The sequence below is a fragment of the Stegodyphus dumicola genome, chromosome X1, assembly GCF_044657685.1.
Source record: "Stegodyphus dumicola isolate Sdum_Otavi_A_Nest chromosome X1, ASM4465768v1".
In the NCBI taxonomy this organism is placed as follows: Eukaryota; Metazoa; Arthropoda; class Arachnida; order Araneae; family Eresidae; genus Stegodyphus; species Stegodyphus dumicola.
The window spans coordinates 162,781,281-162,803,270 of record NC_140780.1 but is presented as its reverse complement, the minus strand read 5'-3'; the positions used below and the strand labels follow the sequence as shown (position 1 = coordinate 162,803,270).

Sequence of the window (21,990 nt, the reverse complement as noted above, 5' to 3'; positions counted from 1 at the left end):
AATTAGCTTTCGGGTTGTTTACTCTCCCATCAATAAAATTCCAACTTCTATACTCAAGGACCCCATTCCGGATATGAATTCCTGGGGTATTTATAGGATTCCTTGCCAGTGCGGTTTAATTTACATTGGCCAAACTAAGAGAGCCTTAAAATTTCGCGTCAAAGAACATGAGGCATATGTTAGAAAAAAGGAAACACAGAAGTCTTCTGTTGCTCAACATTGTTGGTCCGAAAATCACACTTTCAATTTTTCTGCTGCCAAAATTATTCAAAAAACATCTTCCATTGGAGAACTGGATTTTCTAGAGGCATTTCACATTCATAAAAATCTTTCTGTTCTAGTTAACGATCCTAATTCCAATCCAAATTTGCCTTCGGCTTTTAGAGAAATTATGTTTTAGTTCTGGTTTCGCCAACAGATGGCGCCACTTGCTTATTCTTGTCCAGGCTTTGTTATCTTATCTAAACATTATTTCCTATCTTGTTCATTTGCGGTTTTGCAGCTGAAGATGATGGTTCGGTAAAGCCATCGAAACTAGTCCTGTGAAAATTTTGTGAATTAACGCTGATTTTTGTTGTTTGACTTCTGAATCAGTATTTATTCGGTGTGTTATTGTGTCTTAGTTAGTAACTGTGTTTATTGAGTTGATTATGGTGAAGCATAGGAGGGCTCTTTATCACAAAAATGCCTATGCAGCCAACCCAGAGTTTGAGAATTTACCAGAATTTGAGCCTTGTTCAAACTGTCAGTGTTCAGTACTCTTATCACATGACCTCTGGTGGACCAATTATTAATAAGCCATAGCATGTAAGCAATGTGACAAATAATTCTAATGCAATATTTAGTTTAGTGAAACTTCAGAAGTACAACTTTTGAGTGAGAAAGGTATCTTGTATTCTTAATTAAGATTCCACTTACAGAAATCTTTCTTAACATAGCAGTTATACTATTGAAAGGCATATAAGGAAAGAAAATGTAATACTGTTAATAGGAAATGTGTATTTACATTGGATCAATCAAACAAAACAGTAATTAACAAAATATTAAATTAAACAAATTGGGGCTATCTGCCATGTTCCAAATCTTAACAAAAGTACTTTCTTTCCACCGACAGCGAGGCAGCCGGTCTACTGGGTCAGATGGTAATTATTTTTAAAAATATATATAGAGAGAGAGAGAGAGAAAAGTGTACAGAAAGTACAAAAATATACTGACATATATAGCAGTAATCACAGACATTCTAATTTAGAAAAAGGGGAACATATATAAAGTATAGGCAAATAGTGTGGAATGCTATAGTAACAAATTGTGCAAATGGTTACTTCACAGAGAACATACCAAACAGTTAGAGAATATGCCACAAAGCATTATATGCGATATATATCATGTGCAAAGGTTTTATTTGATACTAATATATATGTTGTAATAGAAAGGTTCTATGTGGTAACTGATACCAGTAGAAAATATTGTATGTAATTATATAGATATACATTAAAGTAGTCGCACATTTGCTGTGCAGAAGAAAAAAAAGTACTAAGAATGATAACAAGTGCAAAGTTCTGAAATATAGTAATGACCACTGCAGTACTGGAGAAGTTGTTGCTTAGTTTATTGATTGAGGCAAACCACTCAAGGGCTTGCTGCTTAAAGGAAGGGATGTCTTCATGGAGTAGCAGCCAGCATATTCGCCGAGATTTGAGCTGTGGTTGAACAACCAGTATTCAACAATGTTATCCATTTGGCTGCCAGTGGGCCAGGAAAAATTAGAAAATTTAGAAAGAAATGCTTTGGTGGATATCTTCATGGCAAATGTCTTAGGCAAAGAGCCTTTCTGTGGAGTACTTTCTAAAGAAAACTGTCTCATATTTAAATTATGCATGGAGGATAGGATATGGACAATCCTGATCATGTCGATGCATATTAAGTTGAACATCCCATTCCAAATACTGCAACAAACACATATTTGAAAAACTTCATAGTTAATGCAAGTTTTCCAAATCAGTTCCTCTTCCTTGGCGTAAAATTAAAGCTAAGAAGAGCTGTACCATCAAAGAGTGATACAACAGAGTGCAGCTGGTGTAATGCTATATTGTATGGCAGGGTTTTTTAAATTGTGAGTCATGACCCCCTTGGGGGTCGTGGGTCCTACAGCAGGGAGTCGCCAAAAATTTTAGCAGTTTTGAAATTTCTTTATCTTATTATAATAATTTTACAATTACCAAATTTTTTTACACAATGTATCTGAAAATAGATAAAGATAAGACAATGCAGATAAAGTGAAAATGAAAATGTTTTGACACATTCTTTTTATAATATAAATGCTCATTTTCCTTGCTTTGCACGTGATGCTCTCATTTTGTCTGTTACTTATTTAAAATTTTCACATTGTTCTATGTCTTAAAATTATAAATTAAAGTTAATGACCTAAAACTGCAATCATATATTACAGTACAAGTGAAAACGTTGACAGTTTCCCACCTGCGTGTGTCGGATTTGCGCAATACTTATGGAGCCCCACAAATTTTTTGTAAATATTATGGGGTCCTGGGGGTCACGAAAAAATCTCAGCAATGAAGAGGGTCATGACTAAAAAAAGTTTAACAAACTCTGCTGTATGGTAAAGAAGTAATTTAAAAGCCGAAGCATGCGCAGTCAGATGAACAAATGACAGCCGTCTGATTTACTGGTCAGCAGTGGTTGATCAAGTAACACATCACAGGTGTGTCTAGCTAAACAAAGCATACATCCGTCAAAATGTTAATATTTGCGAATATGTTAAAAGAAAGTAGTTCACAGAAGAAGTTGTTAACAGTCATATTAATTCATGATTAAACTTGTCACCCTAGTCTGCGCAAAACATAGACAGAAAATGTTGGAAAACACCTGGTAAGCAAGCTGTCGGGCTAGTTGAAACAATGCCTAAGGCACATACTGATAAGAAGGAAGTAAAAGACTTTCGGGCAAAATGCTAATTAATACAATAGACACAAAAATGCAATTACCAAATATATACACATACAGCAATAAGTCAAAAAATAAATAAAAATTATGAACAAAACATTAATTTCCACTGGCAAGTTCACTGAAATTATTCTTGAGAAAATTTAAGATAACAAAGAGTTTGTCAATTGGTGTTGGAACATTATTAATTCAGATATTCAACCTAAAATAATTTTTTTAATTATATTGAAGACAGATTAATCTGTGAAAATATTATTTATTTCTCTATAAGCTCCTTCTTGATCACTTCTGCATTGCAGTCTGATTATAAACCTCTCAAACCTTAATGGATTTTATTGAATTGCCATGTATTACATTATGCTCCTCCCTACTACATTAACTCCTCCCCTCCCCTCCCAGCCTTTAAACAAGGAGAAGTTTTCTTCATTTGCTAGGAAAGTGCTTCCAAGCGAGGTTCACATGACTATAATATGCACGAGATAGGATATTATTTGTTTCTTTTGTTTACATTCTCTTTATTAAACACTTTTTCCCTTCCTGTAAAAAGAAAAAACTATTTGCAAAAACATTAGTCTTGCCGTTCATGTGCCATTTCACATAATTTATATGTCTGCAGCGCTGGTTCCTTGGAAAACAAAACTGGTTATTTAAAAGCAATTTGTTTTTCAACTGTATGATAATAGATTACTATTTTTCCGAGAAGATTTATTGGAGCTCTTTTTTTTGATTGACGTTTAGTTCTTGATGTGAAAATTACATGATGCGGACTCTTCCCTTCGCCAAAGAAAAATAAGAGGGAGAGAATTTTTTTTCAGTAATTGCTTAGTGATATAAAAAGGGTTGAATTTATGAATATACAGCTGAAGACTCAGGTGTTAGAAACACTTGTCAGCAGGCATCCGCGTTATAAAACCACATCCTGTGTAGAACACGTACGAAAATGTCATATCTTTTCTAACCTAACGTGACAGAGTTCGTAATTGAGATAAAAAATCTCGTGAATATACAGCGGAAATGAATTCTTTATTGAAGATATAAGAGTGAACTAAATGTGGGGGCTTCTAAATGTGCCGCCCCTCAAAAACTGTTTTCGTCGTAACAGTTACAGCTGCCATCTAACTTCTTGGTAATATAATATGAAATACTAGAAAAAAAAATATTTAAAAGAAATGAATTATGCGAGTTAAAAACTTAAGCAAACAGTTAAACAGTAAATAGCATAGTTTACTTAAAAAGCATTAATTAAGCTTAGAATAAAGTGTTTAGCATGTAGAGAAGTACTTCCTCTCTGCCTTTTTATTAAATGTTAATCTAAATTTTAAAAGTTTTCCCATAGCCTTTATTTATAAAAATTAAAATTTAATTATTTAAATTTAAACAAAATTTATAAACAATTTGATACTAATAATATAAATAGTATTAAAATTTAAATAAAATAAATAATTAAAATTTAAATAATCCTGGAAAAAACAGCCTTGCAAAATAAGCGCTTTCCTTACTTCAGAAACTAGGTGTATTATGGAGATTTCACTGTATGGGTATTTTGAGAATTGATGCAAACAGATATTTTAAAATAAGCAAAAAAGTAACCTTAGATTTGTATCAATTTTGAAATCTACGAAAATATAAGCTTGATAAATTCTACACTGACACATTTGCATAGAAAATTTTTTTTTTTTTTTTTTTTTTTTTTTTTTTTTTTTGCTTTACCCTTCCCCGTGCCAAGAACGAATATGTAATTATTCATAACTGCAGTTGGTCAGTGTTAAATAATCATACATTTTGCTATCATATTTGAGTAGCTTCTAACACATTTTTTTGGAAATGTAAAATAGTCAAAAAACCTACAGTTCGTGGTATTGCTAGTTTACTGCCTGTGTGTGTTTCTTCTGTATAATCTGATGTGGTATTATCTGTTTGTTAAAATTAGGCATTACTAGTCTGGCATAAGGGGGTAAGGAAACTGGAACCTTTAGTGTGTTTCCCCAAGTGTATGATTCTATGCTTTATTGCAAAACGTAATCAAAGTGTGGTATGAACATGATAGTTGGTAAATTTTTTTTATTATGGGAAAGCGCATAAAAACGTCTGTCTAGAGAGGGATACTTTCACACAGGATTTCAGCAATAATCTTGAAAATTCATAAAATTCTGTACCTAAAGTCATATTTAAGGGGAGAGCAATGAAGCCTGACTTTCCAAAGGTAGAAAAATTAAATAAACCAATTAAAAATTATAGATTAAAGAATTCCTCCAGTTTTTTGTAAGGAACAGTTGTGCCATTGCAATATATACTTCTCGAATTTTATATCAAGAATAATTTTTCATAACTGGAATCAGTTATATTTTGAGAATAATTGTACTACTCAGTGTACAGCAGTTCATAATGAGTATTCATTATGGCGATAAAACACATAATCGTTAAAAGAATATCTCTAAAATTGCTAGGGATACTGTTCTAGGCTATACAAAGATACAAATTTTCTTTCCCGAATGTTTACATTATGTTAAAAATATTAATAGTTTCATTCATTTCTCTTGCTATTGTAAAAGAAGTTTTTTCCAGTATTATATGGCTAAAGAAGTATTTAAATAAATACAACTTCTGAATAGCGATAAAATGAACTTCATACGTGGATAAACTGGTCAACTAAACTGATGAAGAAATACTAATTCAGAAGTCAAACAACAAAAATCAGCGTTATATTTACAAAATTTTCACAGGACTAGTTTCGATGGTTTTACCGAACCACCGACCTCAGCTGCAAAATCGCAAATGAACAAGATAGGAAATAATGATTAGATAAGATAAGAAAGCCTGGACAAGAATAAGCTAGTGGCGCCATCTGTTGGTAAAACCAAAACTAAAACATATATTCTTTAAAGGCCGAAGGCAAATTTGGATTGGAATTAGGATCGTTAACTAGAACAGAAAGATTTTTATGAATGTGAAAAGCCTCTAGAAAATCCAGTTTTCCAATGGAAGATGTTTTTTGAATAATTTTGGCAGCAGAAAAATTGAAAGTGTGATTTTCGGACCAACAATGTTGAGCAACAGAAGACTTCTGTGTTTCCTTTTTTCTAACATATGCCTCATGTTTCTTGACGCGAAATTTAAAGGCTCTCTTAGTTTGGCCAATGTAAATTAAACCACACTGGCAAGGAATCCTATAAATACCCCAGGAATTCATATCTGGAATGGGGTCCTTGAGTATGGAACTCGGAATTTTATTGATGGGAGAATAAACAACCCGAAAGTTAAATTTCTGCAAAATATGTGCAACTTTATAGCTAATTGATGGAAAGAAGGGAATGACAACAGAATTTTTATAATCTCCTAAAACAAGAGTGTGCCTTTTAGTGTGTTGAGATGAGAATTTTTTAACTGCTTGATTAATAATGTTGGGTGAAAAGCCCCTGTCAATAGCTATTGCTTTTAAATAATTTAGTTCTTCATCAAGGGCTAGTTTGGAGGAGCAAACTTGAAGAGCACGGAAAACATAGGAATAAAATGAAGCTAACTTTTGTTTAGTTGGATGACATGATTTAAAGTGTGTTGGAAGGCAAACCGATGAAGGTTTACGGTAAACCGTAGTACTGAAGTTGGATGTGTTACGTGTGACCAGAATGTCGAGAAACGGAAGAGAATTGCAAGTCTCAAGTTCAAAAGTGAACTGAATAGCAGGATCAATTTTATATGCGGTTGTGTAACCGATAGTCTGACAATTAAAAAAATATATTTATTTTAAACTACTTAATTCGATTTGAGTTATTTTACTTAGAACTTTAAGAATGAGATGATAAGTCATCTGACTGTCTTTATGGGTCCAGTAGTTAAAAGACTAGAATAGACTTCGTACACCTGTGTGCCAAGAACTCAGGAACTAATAAATTGTATAAAGGTCTGCTGTTTACAAAGGGCCTTCACATTTCAAAATTTGTGCATGTCCATAGAAAATTGAGCTGAACTTTAATTTTACATCTGTATTTGTGAAATAAATTCACAACAATAGTCGCAAGTATCTTTTCTTTCTATGCCATTAAATTTGATTTGCCCTTTATTAAAAAACCGGCTCAAGATTCAACAGCCGTTGCGGAAGTGCTCGACTGGTATGAAGATCGAATATGTGACCGAAGCCGCATTTAATCAGAGGCTGTTTATGCATTTTTAGAAAATTTAGATAAGAAGAATTTAGAAATTTAGGTTATATTTCGAATTTAGGAAAAGCAGATGTTTTGGAATAAAAATTTCTGGCAACACATTATTTGAAATGAGAAATATCTTCTGCAGAAATGTAAGAACATCATTGATGGAAATGTGTTTTAAGTGAGGGAAAACCAGTATTGCACTTTATTGGATTAATATGTAATAACCTTTTTTGATGAGAAAATTCATTTTACATAAAACTTATGCTATGTTCATTTCTAAACCTTCAAATTTTACGCTCAGAACATGTACAAATAAAAATTATTCTTAATCTTAAATCTTAGATTCTTAAATCTTTAGTTTATGCATTCTCAAAACAAAATGAAAATACGTACTTTAGTTTGATGAAATTGCCCCAAATTTTGCAGAGATTCTGTATTACGTTCTGGTCTTTCGAGCTATTCTGATACCTGCCAGAGTTTTTGAATGTTTTATTAAATAAGTAACTTTCGTCTTCTATATGATTCATACCTGTAAGAAAGATCAGTTATTGGTGAACTGTGAGCTTATTATTTATTTTACAGCATTATAAAAAAGTACTTAAATTATTTATTTTTCAAATTTTACATAAAATCTATTTTATTCCGTTTATTGCTTGGAAAACAAAACTGGTTATTTAAAAGCAATTTGTTTTTCAACTGTATGATAATAGATTACTATTTTTCCGAGAAGATTTATTGGAGCTCTTTTTTTTGATTGACGTTTAGTTCTTGATGTGAAAATTACATGATGCGGACTCTTCCCTTCGCCAAAGAAAAATAAGAGGGAGAGAATTTTTTTTCAGTAATTGCTTAGTGATATAAAAAGGGTTGAATTTATGAATATACAGCTGAAGACTCAGGTGTTAGAAACACTTGTCAGCAGGCATCCGCGTTATAAAACCACATCCTGTGTAGAACACGTACGAAAATGTCATATCTTTTCTAACCTAACGTGACAGAGTTCGTAATTGAGATAAAAAATCTCGTGAATATACAGCGGAAATGAATTCTTTATTGAAGATATAAGAGTGAACTAAATGTGGGGGCTTCTAAATGTGCCGCCCCTCAAAAACTGTTTTCGTCGTAACAGTTACAGCTGCCATCTAACTTCTTGGTAATATAATATGAAATACTAGAAAAAAAAATATTTAAAAGAAATGAATTATGCGAGTTAAAAACTTAAGCAAACAGTTAAACAGTAAATAGCATAGTTTACTTAAAAAGCATTAATTAAGCTTAGAATAAAGTGTTTAGCATGTAGAGAAGTACTTCCTCTCTGCCTTTTTATTAAATGTTAATCTAAATTTTAAAAGTTTTCCCATAGCCTTTATTTATAAAAATTAAAATTTAATTATTTAAATTTAAACAAAATTTATAAACAATTTGATACTAATAATATAAATAGTATTAAAATTTAAATAAAATAAATAATTAAAATTTAAATAATCCTGGAAAAAACAGCCTTGCAAAATAAGCGCTTTCCTTACTTCAGAAACTAGGTGTATTATGGAGATTTCACTGTATGGGTATTTTGAGAATTGATGCAAACAGATATTTTAAAATAAGCAAAAAAGTAACCTTAGATTTGTATCAATTTTGAAATCTACGAAAATATAAGCTTGATAAATTCTACACTGACACATTTCTCTTCCAATATGGCGGTCGTCTTTTTTAAGAAGCGTTCATTTTAGAACACATACTTGATTTTACTAGTTTTAATTTTTCGTGATATTGAATATTTGCGGGGTGTAACGTAGCAGGCCTTCTCGTGGTGCACCCTGCTTAACATTAAATCTGCTAGAGCTTTGGCGCTCTCGCCTGTCTTCGGTTTGATGATGACTTCAAAAAATAATACAAATTACCCTTTTAAGGATATACAACGATTGAGAATTCTCCAATGGGATACCGGTTGAAATTCTCAGGGAAAACGAACACAACTCCAAACTATCGTAGGTCACATAATACTGATGTTTTTATAATAGTCGAAGCAAGCCTTGCATATAGTGATTTAACTAAATATAACTTCCCTGATTTTTACTTGAAATTGTTACCTAAAACTAAGTGTAAAGCTAGTGGTATTTTAGTTAGCATTAAGCACATTTTAACTTCTTCATATATCATTAGTGACATTTCGTCCGATAGTGGAGCTGAGATGATCCGAGTCGATGTTTGGATTTATCAGAACCATATTAAAATTTTAACACTTATAGCCTACCAGTAATTTTCGATTAAATTTTGATAGCATTCAATTTTCTAAGAAAACAAATTTATGTGGAGATTTCAGAGCACATAGTTTAGGTTGAAATTATGGAGACACAAACAGTGCAGGAAAAGGTACGAAGGACCTCCTCGATTTCAATACTCTCGAATTGATATATAGAAATTTCCTACTTACCTTCACTCTAATGGAAGTAGTACTAACTATGTTTAACTTTGCCTTCAAGCGACTTAGCAGATGATACGAACGGAGAAATAATTTATGATCCTGGCTCTGGCCATCGCATTATTGTTACTTTATTCCTAGTTAAGGGTAAAGCCTCTAAACAACAGCACTATTTTAAGAATATGTGGAGTTTAGGAAGGCCAATTGGAAGGCTTACCGGGATGAATAGGATGCTCTCTTTAGTAGACCAACAAACTATATAAAAAAAACTAGATTCCTCCTTGTCATATTTTTACAAGACCATTTCATCAGTGGCTAAACGCCGGATACCCAGAGGTAAATTCAATTAAAAACTTTTTGGAATGATAAACGTACTCTATTAAAGGAACAGACCGTTTAGGTCTGTACAAAAACCCACAAGATGTCAGATATTGGAGAAAGAGTATTACAGTTCTCCGTAAAGAAATCAATTTATCAAAGCGCAAGAGTTTTAATAGTTTTTATAAATAATGTTCACTACCGTAAAGACGGAGGTAAGGTTTTTAAATTTGCAAATAAATTGAAACTTTCCTCAAATGTGCTAATAATTTTTAAAGGAAAGATTTTAAAATTTGACAAGTATATTTCTAATGTTTTTATGAATTTTTATGCTTCTAATCAGCGCCTAACTGGTGAAATTAAGAGAGATCAAAAGCTGATTAAGAAATCGATCAGGTACTCCCATAGGACTATAGGAACTGAACAAGAGATTTTTAATAGAAACTGTGACTTTTTGGAACTATAAAAGCTATTGATTTCCTAAAGATGGGAAAAAGTCCAGGCCCACATAATATTAATCCAGAGTTTATTAAACATCCAGAATATGATGTTCAAATGAGCCTTCTATCTACTTTTAATCATATTTGCAACGCTTATGTACCCAATACGTGGAGAAAAGACATTGTTAAAAGACATTATTATCCCTATTTTGAAAAAGGATAAACCTACAGATGATATTAAAGGCTATCGAACTATTGCATTGGCTAGTGTTTTATAGAAGATTATGGAAAAGATGATAGTCTCTAGATTAACTTGGTTTCTTGAGAGTAAGGGTCTTTTGTCTCCTAAGCAAGCGGCATTCAGACAATATCATTTCATTGTCCAACAGGTCTCTTATATTGGTAAAGCAATTAAGGATTCTTTAGACAAACGTTTGTCTGTCTTCGCAACATTTATAGACTTTAAATCAGCTTATGATAAAGTATAGAGTCTTTATTCTATTAAAAAATTACAGAACTTGGGAATAAATTGCAGAATGTTTTTATGGATTAAGAATTTCTTATCACAGCGTTTATCTGCTTTGAGATATGGCTGTGACATTTCTATATTTAAACGCATTGAAACTGGTCTTCCGCAGAGAACAGTCATCAGTCCAATTCTTTTTAATGTCTTTATTAATGATTTACCGAACACTGTAGCACCTTGGATGGATTTTGCCCTTTTTGCTGACTATTTGGTTATCTGGAGTAGTGCTTCTAAAAAGATTCAAGCTTGTTTAAACGAGATTCTTGACAGTGCTCTGAAAGAGCTGGAATGTTAGTGCATAAAATTGGTATGAGATTAAATCAGGATAAGAGCGCTTACCAGTTTTCTACTCTGAACAGACAGCCTTTTTTCTCTAAAATTTGACATATAAGGGTGTAAATGTTCAACATAGTGATTGTACTAGATATTTGGGTTGCATTCTATATCTACGCTTAAATTGGAGGAAACAAGCATAACATTTCAAAAATAAAAAGGTATTTCTCCCGTCTTCTTAGCATGGTGTAATGGTCATTTCTTCGTGGTGTAATGGTCACTTCTTCGTGGTGTAATGATCAGCACGCTTGACGCGTATTCGAGAGGTCCGTGGTTCGAGTCCCGGCGAGGGCATTGCTCATTTTTCAATTCTCCTGCTTTCAAAAAATACCTATTGTCTCTACAAACGTCCGGCTGGTTCAAGGTGGGGCTGTGACAGAGAGACACTGACGACTACGTACAAATTATATGTTCAACTAATTATTGCTTATTGTAGCGATATGCTCATCACGGCTCCGGAGAATGTGGCCCAGATCCTCGAAGTCTTCCAGAACCAAGCGTTAAGCATTAATTACTGAGGCAGTGATATCTATTCTTGTAGCGCAGCTTTTAACCGGTTTGGAAACAGTTCATAATTTTATTACAAGAAAAGCGATCCTGTTAAACCAGAAGTAGTGCCTTTGCCCGAAAACACTTTTTGGAGGAACTATAATAGTGAAATTTCTAGAAATCTTAAAATTCAAATTGGATTTATCCAGGCTGCTCAAAGAGAATCTGATACTTTGGAATTGAGTCGAGATTATCTAATTTTATCTCCTCCCCTTTTCCCTTGGACTTTTTGAATTTGAATATAAATCTTGATCTTATACAAAAAGTTGTTAAAAACGAAATAAGCGATTTAAAGTTAAGATCTATTGGGCTTCGCTATCCTCAAAATGAGTGGATGCGTGTTTACACTGACGGCTCTATCTTAAAGACGGTACATGGAGTTGGAGCAAGTAGCCATAGCGAGCTTTTGATTTTCTATTTACGAAGGAAATTTATTGAAATGATTAAGTGCAATGATCATAACATTTCTTAGAAAGAGTGATAACTAAGTTACCAGCGAAGGATTCATTATGATACTGCCATCCATTCCCATCAAATACTTTACCTTCATCTTCGTCCTTGAAAACGTACATGAATGTGTTTGGAGTTATTCTACTGTGTGATTTTAAGGTTTCATACAAGGGAGTTACATATAAAAAGTCCGACATCATCTGAAAATACAGAATGAGCAATATTATACTTGTAAATTTACACAGAAAATAGGTGCAAATGACTGATTATTACAGTGTCGAGAAAAAAATCACGCAAAAAGAAGCATATAACAAACATAGTAAATTAAAACCAAAATAAAAATTATTAAAAATCAGAAACCACTCGATAAAGTTAAATATTAATCATTTCTGAATTAGCTAATAATTTTCTATCGGGTTGGCACAGATATCAACGGTGTTACTTGAAACAAAATAGATTAAACTCATTTATGTGCCTTAATGAACCAACCGCAGCCAAAATTAATAAAATGTAAATCAGCTATGTAAAAATGTTTGTAAATCTTTCTAACAACTACAAAATTTCAGAATTTACAGTTGTAGGTCCTCTAAGAAAGTTGCAAAATTTTACCGATCTATGTGTTCTTAAATAAAGTGTACAGTTTTATTGAATTTTTCGGAGCAAGAAGACATGAAAATATTCACTGTCCTCGCCAGAACTCGAATGTTGGCCTTTCCAATTGATAGCCGGGCGTGCTTTACAATTACACCACAAAAGCACTCAGTAAGGTGGGAGAAAAACCTTATATTCTCCCCCATTAAGGAGCAGCTGGGGAGGAGGGGCCCAATCGCCAAATTCTGATGATGACAAAATATCGTCCACACCTTCTAGTTCGGGTACCTGTATCTGTAGACACTATCCTAGTATCTGTGGCGTCATTAGGATTTTTTGGAACAGGAAACCGAAGAAATCTGCAATAACTTTAGCCGGGACTAGAACTCCGGGCCTTCTGATTTCTAGCTGGACGTGTTTTCCTATTACACAATAAGAGCACAAGGTAAGGAGCGAGAAAAACCATACAAAACGTCGTTCCTTTTGCAAGTTTTATATGAAAATATTTTGAGTGCTGGCGAAACAGGCCGCGAAATGCTAACATAAATACTAATGCAATATGAGGCATAGAATAGGAGTTACTTCAGGCAAGCACCAATATGCGATCCGGTGATGATGCCGTCATGTTGATCATACTTTGCTTACATTGTGCTGATTTTATTATTCTTTTAACAGTTTTTTTTTTCTTTGCTATGCAAAGTAATGTACATTATTACGCATATTTATAAGGGACAGTCAATAGAAAACAACTGAGCACTATTGTAGATAATCTATCAGATTATAATGCTAATTGAGAAAAAAGAAGTGAGAACCATAAGGGAAGTTATAAAATTGTGCATATGGTGCCAAAGGGAACACGCTATTGAAAATCAAACCTACCGCATGCGCCGTCTCAATAGCCTCTGCATATGAAAATTGAGAAAAGGACTTATTATACAACGAATAGTAAGCTACAGTGCGATAGTTGACAGCGAAAACAATTTTGTCATTCATTTGTGGATTTTACTACTTCCTTCTGACAACTAAAGCAAATGGTCTTCGTATTTCTTACTGTTGGGACGACTTCCCTGGCAGCTAAAATTAATTACTGTCTTATAGTTTTTTCCATAATAACCTTTGGTTTGTATACTTTATTAACTGTTCTAAGTAAAGCAAACCTTGCGGCTCCAAGTAAAGTGGTTTAAGAACAATTGGATATCACTACTGTTAAAATGCGTATTAAATATTAATTTATTACTTACATTTGCTAGTACTGGCTCTATTGAAGCAAAGCTAGGAATGACCGCACCTTTGAGGTAATGATATTTCACTGCTTTTGCTATAGCTTCAAAATTAGATTTGTACTGTAGATACGGTTGCAGAAAGTGCTGTACCATCTTGTCCAGATGCTGGTATTGCTCTACGGCTGGAAATCCATCTAACGAAAAAAAAATTGCCAATGTTGGAAAAAAGTCATTTATATTTTTCCAATGAACATTTTCCTAACTTGTCTACCGAAGAGTTTTAAGGCCTAGCGGTCAATCCGCAAATAAATTATAAATAAGTAACTTCAAACTGCAAATTATTTACGACAAAACAACTTATCAGTAAATATTTGCTGAAACCATGCGCTGAAACTTCACCATGTTCTTTTAACCATGTACCCAGTCTTGTGTCATTATCTTCGACACGTATCTCACTTATTTTCCTCATCGATATTTAGCATTTCAAAAATAGTGGAAAGACAGCTATTTACGCTGGTGTTCAAAATTAAGAGAATTTTCACATTTTATCTAGTGTCTCCAAAACTAATGGACAGATTTTAATGATATTTGGTATGGAATTAGGTTGTTAAAAAAGAGTACCAAGACAAGCATGAAAATGAGCCGCTCATTGGCGCAAGAAGATTTAAAACAAAGATTTCAAGATTGAAGAGAAAAGGAGGTTAACATGTGATAAGATCCTCTCTAACAGTCATATAGCTTTCGCAGCTTGACTTCATGCTAGAAATACGCACTTTATGAAACCCTGGGTCAACCGGTTCTAATTTTGAGGCAACGCTGTTGACAGACTGGAGAATTCTGAAAAGGAGATAGAGAATTGCAATCTTCATTCCAAGAGCACCCCAGACATGTTCTGTAGTTTTAGGTCTGGATATATGTTTGGTCAATCCATCCGGTTAATATCCACAGTTATCAGAAAACCATTTGCCATATTAACCATATGTGAATGAGCGTTTTCGTCCGTAAAAGTAAACTGAGAGTGAAGTGTACACCTGAAAAGACGAAAATAGGGCTCTAACATTTTGTCTATTTGCGAGACCTGCAGTTTGCATCTCTCTCACATCTAAGTGCAAGAGAACCCGTTTAGTACGGTGCAGAGAATATTGACTTTGCAGCAAGAATCAATGGAAGACCTTCCTCTTCCCAGATGAATCCATATTCAGCCTTATCACTCATTCTCGAAATATTTTCATCTGGAGGAAACTGGGGATCTCTTACTTGTGCTCCAACTTTCGAGAAAATCTGGATGGCAGCAGAAGTTTGATGGTCTGAGCAGTCATTATGTGAAATTCTGTCAAAGACCTTAATGTCTTTGACAGATGCTCTGTGACTGCTGCGACCTTAAAGAGCTATACTAGCTGCTTCAACAATGCAGTTGGCCCTAAGTTCGTTTATATAGAAGATAACAATCGTCCACATGGGGATAATCTAGTGGATTATTTTCTGGAAAGTAAGGATATTAACGGGATAGTTTATAGTAATTTATGTCCATGACAAATTTCATTAAATCTACCTTCAGTTCTGGAGATAAAATTTTGAACACCAGTGTTTTTACAATTCCTTTTCCTGAGTCCTAGAATATTGCTTAAAAGTATAAAATATTCTAGTTCCGATGGAATGAAGTTATACATCACAAAAGAGAACCTATTGTGGAATTGTAACATAGAGAATTACAAATAGACAGCAAGGGCGTGACTTAGGAATTCATTCAAAGATAACATAATTGCGTTTATAACAGACTTACGATTTATTTACTGTTGCTCCAAGGATGTCAATTTGAGTCAGTTTTTGAACAATAATAGTTAGATATGACTAATGGAACTGTCACGCAGTGGAACAAAGAGCACTTTGATCACTGACACAGTAGGCGAGCAGAAATGTCCGATTTCTAGTTTCTGTTATTCAGATTTTCCATTCTTTCCTCGGAAAACGCAGCAGAAGAGTGCATTTGGTGGTAGATGAAGCCTTGATGAACCAATGACGGAGAAAAATGGACTGCGAATGCAGGGTGAGAAAGAAACTAGAGCCTTATTTACAATGATTAGACTGCGTGGAAGTACACTGCGTGGAAAATTCTTACCTCCCGCTATGTTCAAAATTATAATTTTGAGAGTCCTCCATATGCTGATAAATTTTATAAAGTATTATTTAATGATTTTAAGTATGAACTAATCTTTTTTCTCTTCAATTCAAACTGAAAGGTAATTTTAAAAGTGAATTTTGGTGCGATTTAAATATGAAGAGCAGATGAAAATCGAGATGTCAGTCGTCTTCAATTGCGTCTTCAAAACTAAAGCAGAGTTGTTCTGATGCTGAAAATTTCGCATTTCAGAAAGGTATTTTGATGCTAGGATAGTAAAAATGAGACTAATGCCAGTTATCAGAACAAAGAGATTTTATCTAATGTAGTAATATGAATTAAAAATAAGGAAAAATACACAAAATATCCGGTATTTAGTATCAATATAGAAATTAAAATAACAAATATTAAAAACTATTGTTACGAATTTTGTACATAGATAGATGATTTTAGCTCAGTTATATTTGAAATTGTATTTTTCTATATAACGTAACATGAAAATCTAGAGGGAGGTTTCTCTGCCGGAAAAATAAAAATACAGGGTCAAGTTTATTTAACTTTGCGTAAACGGCTATCGCGCTAATTTGGCGAGATATTGCCAAGTTGGCAATGGTTTTGACGACTAATTTTTGTTGCCAAACTTGGCAACCATTTGGTCAAATTTGTGTATCACCTTAATAGAAATTGTAATGGAATCACTTTAATTGATAGTGATTTCATATACAGCTGTAAAAGCAATTCAGCGCTCATATGCCTTCCAGTAATTTCGATAAACAAAAAGTACTAAACTGAAGAAAGAGTTTCTTCTGTAAAAAAATGAATAAAGTTTCTGCCGTTGAACAACAAATCGATTACAGAGTTTCTGCTATAATCAAAGACGTTGACACCTTAAAGAAATTCATTGCGGCAGCAGAAAGTAATTCTCGTGGTTTTAAATTTTTACCCATGCCTTCTCGTCCCTCTCTATAAAGCTACCCACATATGATGGTAAGACATCCTGGCAAGTGTATAAGATGCAGTTTTCTGTAGGGGCGGACGTGAATGGATGCGATTCCCAAGCTTTAAAGCCTGACATCTCGCCGCTTCTCTGAGAGCAGACGCAGTGGATATCCTTCAAACTCTGTCCGAAAACCAGAGGTCAGACTTCAAAGCTTTATCTGGCACGCTAGAGCTGCGCTTTGGCAAGAAATGCTTTAAAAGCTGACATCTCGCCGCTTCTCTGAGAGCAGACGCAGTGGATATCCTTCAAACTCTGCCCGAAAACCAGAGGTCAGACTTCAAAGCTTTATCTGGCACGCTAGAGCTGCGCTTTGGCAAGAAATGCTTAAAAACTTACTAGGCTTCCGTTAAAATCTCGGCAACAGAAGCCCACAGAAACACTGCAGGAGCTCGCCACTGATGTTGAAAGGCTGTTTCATCTCGCCTTTTCGAAGCGTTCGACAGAAACAAAGGAAACCCTGTCCCAGCAGTACTTAATCGATGGCATCCGGGATCCTGAAATATAGAAAGTTCCTGCGAATGGCGGATGCCAAGGATTTAAAAAGCGCTGTAGTGTTCGCTATAAAATTCGAGGCAGCCCAGCAAGCAACTCGTAGAGACAATCATCCAGTCAGAGCTGCTGAAGTCCAAGAGCCGGTGGATCAAGTGACTGCTTATGCAGGCTATTTAACCAGACAAGTCAATGCCTTGAGACGGAATAGGAGTGATAAGAAATCGACCCTAAAGTGCTGGAACTGCGGTGATGAAGGCTAAATACAAAGGAACTGCAGAACACCCCAGGGCACGGAAGCTAAAATCGCTTCCAGCAAGAAGGAGGGAAACTAATTATTGGCCGTCTCGCGGCGCGAAGTTACCAGATAATGAGAAGCACCAAGCGCTTTACATTTTTGCAATGAGTGGGAGGCAGTAAGCGACTCTTCATCATGGTATATATATCAATGAAGTTTCTTGCAGTATGACCATCGATACAGGGGCTAATGTTGTAGAGACATTAGGTATTCTTTTGGAAGAAGCAAAGATGAAAAATTAACAACGCCTTCGCCGGGAATCAAACCACGGACCTCTGGAAAACCAGCTTGGCGTGCAGAACCACTGCACTACGAAGGCACGCTAGGAAAGCGGGAGAAATACCTTTTATATACTCCCCTTTTTAAAGGGTGACTGGGATTTTAAGGGGACTCAATCGCCAAATCCTGGGTGCGGAGAATCATCATCCAACAACTCTTTTAGTTCGGGCGCCACTGTAGAGACATTAGGTAAATTAGAAGCCGGAGAGATTAAAAATGAGCAAACGCCTTCGCCGAAAATCGAACCGCGGACCTCTGGAATACCGGCCCAGCGTGCAGAACCACTACACCACGAAGGCACGTTAGGAAGGCGAGAGAAATACCTTATATACTCCCCCTTTTAAAGGGCGACTGAGGTTGTTTTTATGGGACCCAATCGCCAAATCCTGGGCGGGGAGAAATAATCCGCCACCACCCTTTTTTTAGTTCGGGCGCCACTGTAAAGACATTAGGTATTATTTGGAAGCAGGCAAGATGAAAAATACGCAACCGCTTTCGCCGGGAATCGAACCACGGATATCTGGAATACCGGCCCAGCGTGTAGACCACTACACCACGAAGGCACGCCAAGAAGGTGGGAGAAATACCTTATAATGTTAGCATCATCCGAAAAGATTTGGCTCAGCAACTGGAAGGTAAACTTATCTGGACACCGGCCTGCGTTACCCTGCAGACTGTTTCCAGGGATAAAATCGATATCGATGGAAAATTAAACTTTAACATCACGTTTGGAAGTGCCGCCTACAATCACACGGCATATGTAGCAAATATTACTGACCCTTGCATACTCGAATTAGAATTTCTGAGAAAATATTATTTTTCCTTAGACTTTAATGAACCGAATTCTGCCTCTGAGGACATAATCCTGTTTGGAATTAAAGATGAAGAAGTAAAATCTGCCCTCCTAATCGGCAAATCTATACTATTAAAATCTGTGTGCCTCTGTCTGTTTGTGTGTTTGTAACATCATCTCCTCGGGAACGGCATTGTGTAGAGCTTAGCGGAAGGTACCGTTGGATTCAGAATTCCCGTGGCTCGCCATATTGACCATCGGCATCTTCGTGCGACTTTAATTAGCCGAGATATTAATTTAAAACTGATTTTCTCCCTACATTTCCCTACGTTTTGCACTTTCTTTCACGGGTTTCCCCTATTTTAGGGATTTGGCCGAGTGCCAAATTCGTTTTTCTCGAATATCTGCGGAACGGCGCCGAGTTGCGATTCGAAACGCATATCCCCGTATTCGAAAAAAATCAACGAATCCATCGATACCGGTCCCATCTTCGTACGACAATAATCGGCGGAGTTATTAATTAAAAACTGCGAAAACGTTATTTCATTTTTCGGAGTGGCAACCGTCTCGGAATTAGCTGAGATAAAATTGCTTTTTCGAAAGCGCCGGGGGGATGACAATTGCTTCCGCTCGAGATTTGTGCTGGCGAAAGGTCACGTGTCAATTTCTTTTTTCTTAAATATCTACGGAACGGCGCTGAGTTGGAATTCGAGGCAGGTGTCTGCGGATTCCAAAAAATTCTACGAATCCAATGATACCATTCTCATCTTCGTAGGACGTTAATCAGCTGAGATATTAATTAAAAACTGTGAAAACGCTAATTTTCGGGCTCATTTTTCCGATTGCAACAGTTTCTTGAATCGCCGCAGATACAAATCAAGGTTATATTCTAAAGTTGAATAAAGCACGCGATTGCATGTTACCTAACTGTATTTTAAAAATATTTCGTTAATGTAGGCATTTTAAATAAACAGCTGCTTTTCACAATTTTTTTTTAATTTCAGGTTAGGATGATTGTCACGTTAATTCTTTTATTGATATTGAATAAAAGTTATTATATTACATTAAATTTAAATGATGACGTTCTTGAAGTTGTACAACTTTAATCAGCTGGGATATTAATTAAAAAATCTGAAAAAGCTATTTTTTAAAAATATGTTGTTATTTTTTTAATAATAAATTTGATTTTTTGGAATAATATATTTTTTTATGTTATTAGATACGTGCACTTAATTTAGATATTATCTTTTAATGCAAATGATATTTTAAATAAGTTCGCACCAATAAAAATTAAATTCACACTTTTTTTTTTTTTTTTTAGATTAAAGATTTTTCTTTGCTCCTCTGAGATGGTATACGGTAACTTTCGAATCCCGGTGAGCAGGCAGGCTACACTCATGATTTTTGTGATTTTACGCATATCTGTTGTGTATGCAGTGTCTTCTGGATGCATAAATGAATAAAGCTGAACTCTGGTAGTTCGGTCCTAATTTCGAATCCCGGCGAACGGGCTGGGTCCATGGGTGTTTGCGTGATTTTACGCATGTGCCTCGTGTACGCAGCATCTTCTGGATGCATAAGTGAATAAAGCGGCCGAAATTCGCTCAAAACCTCTGATTACTGGTAGTTCGGTCCAACTTTCGAATCCAAGCGACCGTGTTGGCTCATTGTGTGTTTTCGGGATTTTTCGCATGTGTAACGTGTATGCGGTATCTTCTGCATGCATACTTGAATAAAGCGGGAGCAGCCCGCGCAAAACTACAGAACACTGGTAGTTCGGTCCAACTTTCGAATTCCGGGGTACTGTACATAAAATTTGGTCGCATACGTGAATACAGCGCGCGGATACCGGGTAAAACCGCTGAACACTGGTAGTTCGGTCAAAAATTCGAATCTCTGCGAGCGGGCTGGCTGCATGGGTGTTTTCCTGATTTTCCGCATGTGTATAGTGTATAAAGTGATTTCTGGATGCATATGTGATAAAAGTGGGCGCAGCCTGCTCAAAACCTCTTAACGCTGGTAGTTCGATCCAACTTTCGGTGTCGGCGAACGAGCTGGCTCCCCGGGTGTTTTCTTGCTTTAACTCATGTGTATCGTTTATGCAGTATCCTCTCCATGCTTATGTGTATAAAGCGGGCGCAGCCCGGTCCACAAAATCTCTGAACACTGGTATTTCGGTCCTACTTTCGAATTCCGGGGTACTGTATATAAAATTTGGATGCATACGTGAATACAGCGCGCGGATACCGGGTAAAACCGCTGAACGCTGGTAGTTCGCTCAAACTTTCGAATCTCGGCGAGCGGGCTGGCTGCATGGGTGTTTTCGTGATTGTTCGCATGTGTATCGTTTATAAAGTATCTCATGGATGCATACGTGAATAAAGCGGGCACAGAATACTGGTAATGCGGTAATTTCGAATCCCGACGAACTGGCTGGCTCCATGGGTGTTTTCGTGATTTTACGCATGTGTATAGTGTATGGAGTATCTTCTGGGTGTATATGTGAATAAAGCGGGCAGAGCCCGCGCAAAGCCACATAACACTGGTAATTCGGTCCAACTTTCGAATACCGGCGAACAGGCAGGCTCCATGTTTGTTTTCGTGATTTTACGCATGTGTATCGTTTATGCACCATCTTCAGCATGCATACGTGAATAAAGCGGGCACAGCACGCGCAAAATCGCTGAAAAATTGTATTTCGGTCCAACTTTCGAATCGGCAGCGGGCTGGCTGGAGGGGTGTTTTCGTGATTTTACGCATGTGTACGGGGTACGCAGTATCTTTTGCATGCACACGTGAACACTGTTTTTGGCGGGCTCCCCCCAAAAGCGCTGAACACTGGTATTTCGGTCCAAATTTCGAATACCCGCGAAAGGGCTGGATGCATGGGTGTTTTCGTGATTTTCCGCATATGTATAGTGTATGCGGTAACTTCTGGATGCATAGGTGAAAAAAGCGGGGGAAGCCCGCGGAATGCCGCTAAAAAATGGTAGTTCGGTTCAACTTTTCAATACCGGCCAAATTTAACATAGGATATCTTTTAAAAACGAA

At 35.7% G+C, this 21,990-nt stretch overlaps 1 protein-coding gene across 3 annotated transcripts in view; it reads right to left on the bottom strand.

The window, feature by feature from the left end:
- The window catches only part of LOC118182558 (carboxylic ester hydrolase-like), a 94,363-nt gene that overhangs the window by 3,020 nt on the left and 69,353 nt on the right, over positions 1–21,990 (bottom strand). For 2 of the 3 annotated variants that reach the window (XM_085808447.1, XM_085808448.1), the window contains exons 7-9: positions 13,980–14,155; positions 12,242–12,347; positions 7,503–7,638 (exon numbers count right to left, since the gene is read on the bottom strand). In XM_085808447.1, the coding sequence (XP_085664573.1) occupies positions 7,503–7,638; positions 12,242–12,347; positions 13,980–14,155 (418 nt within the window). The remainder of the gene's footprint in view (positions 1–7,502; positions 7,639–12,241; positions 12,348–13,979; positions 14,156–21,990) is intronic. The other variant, XM_085808449.1, reaches the window with a different exon arrangement.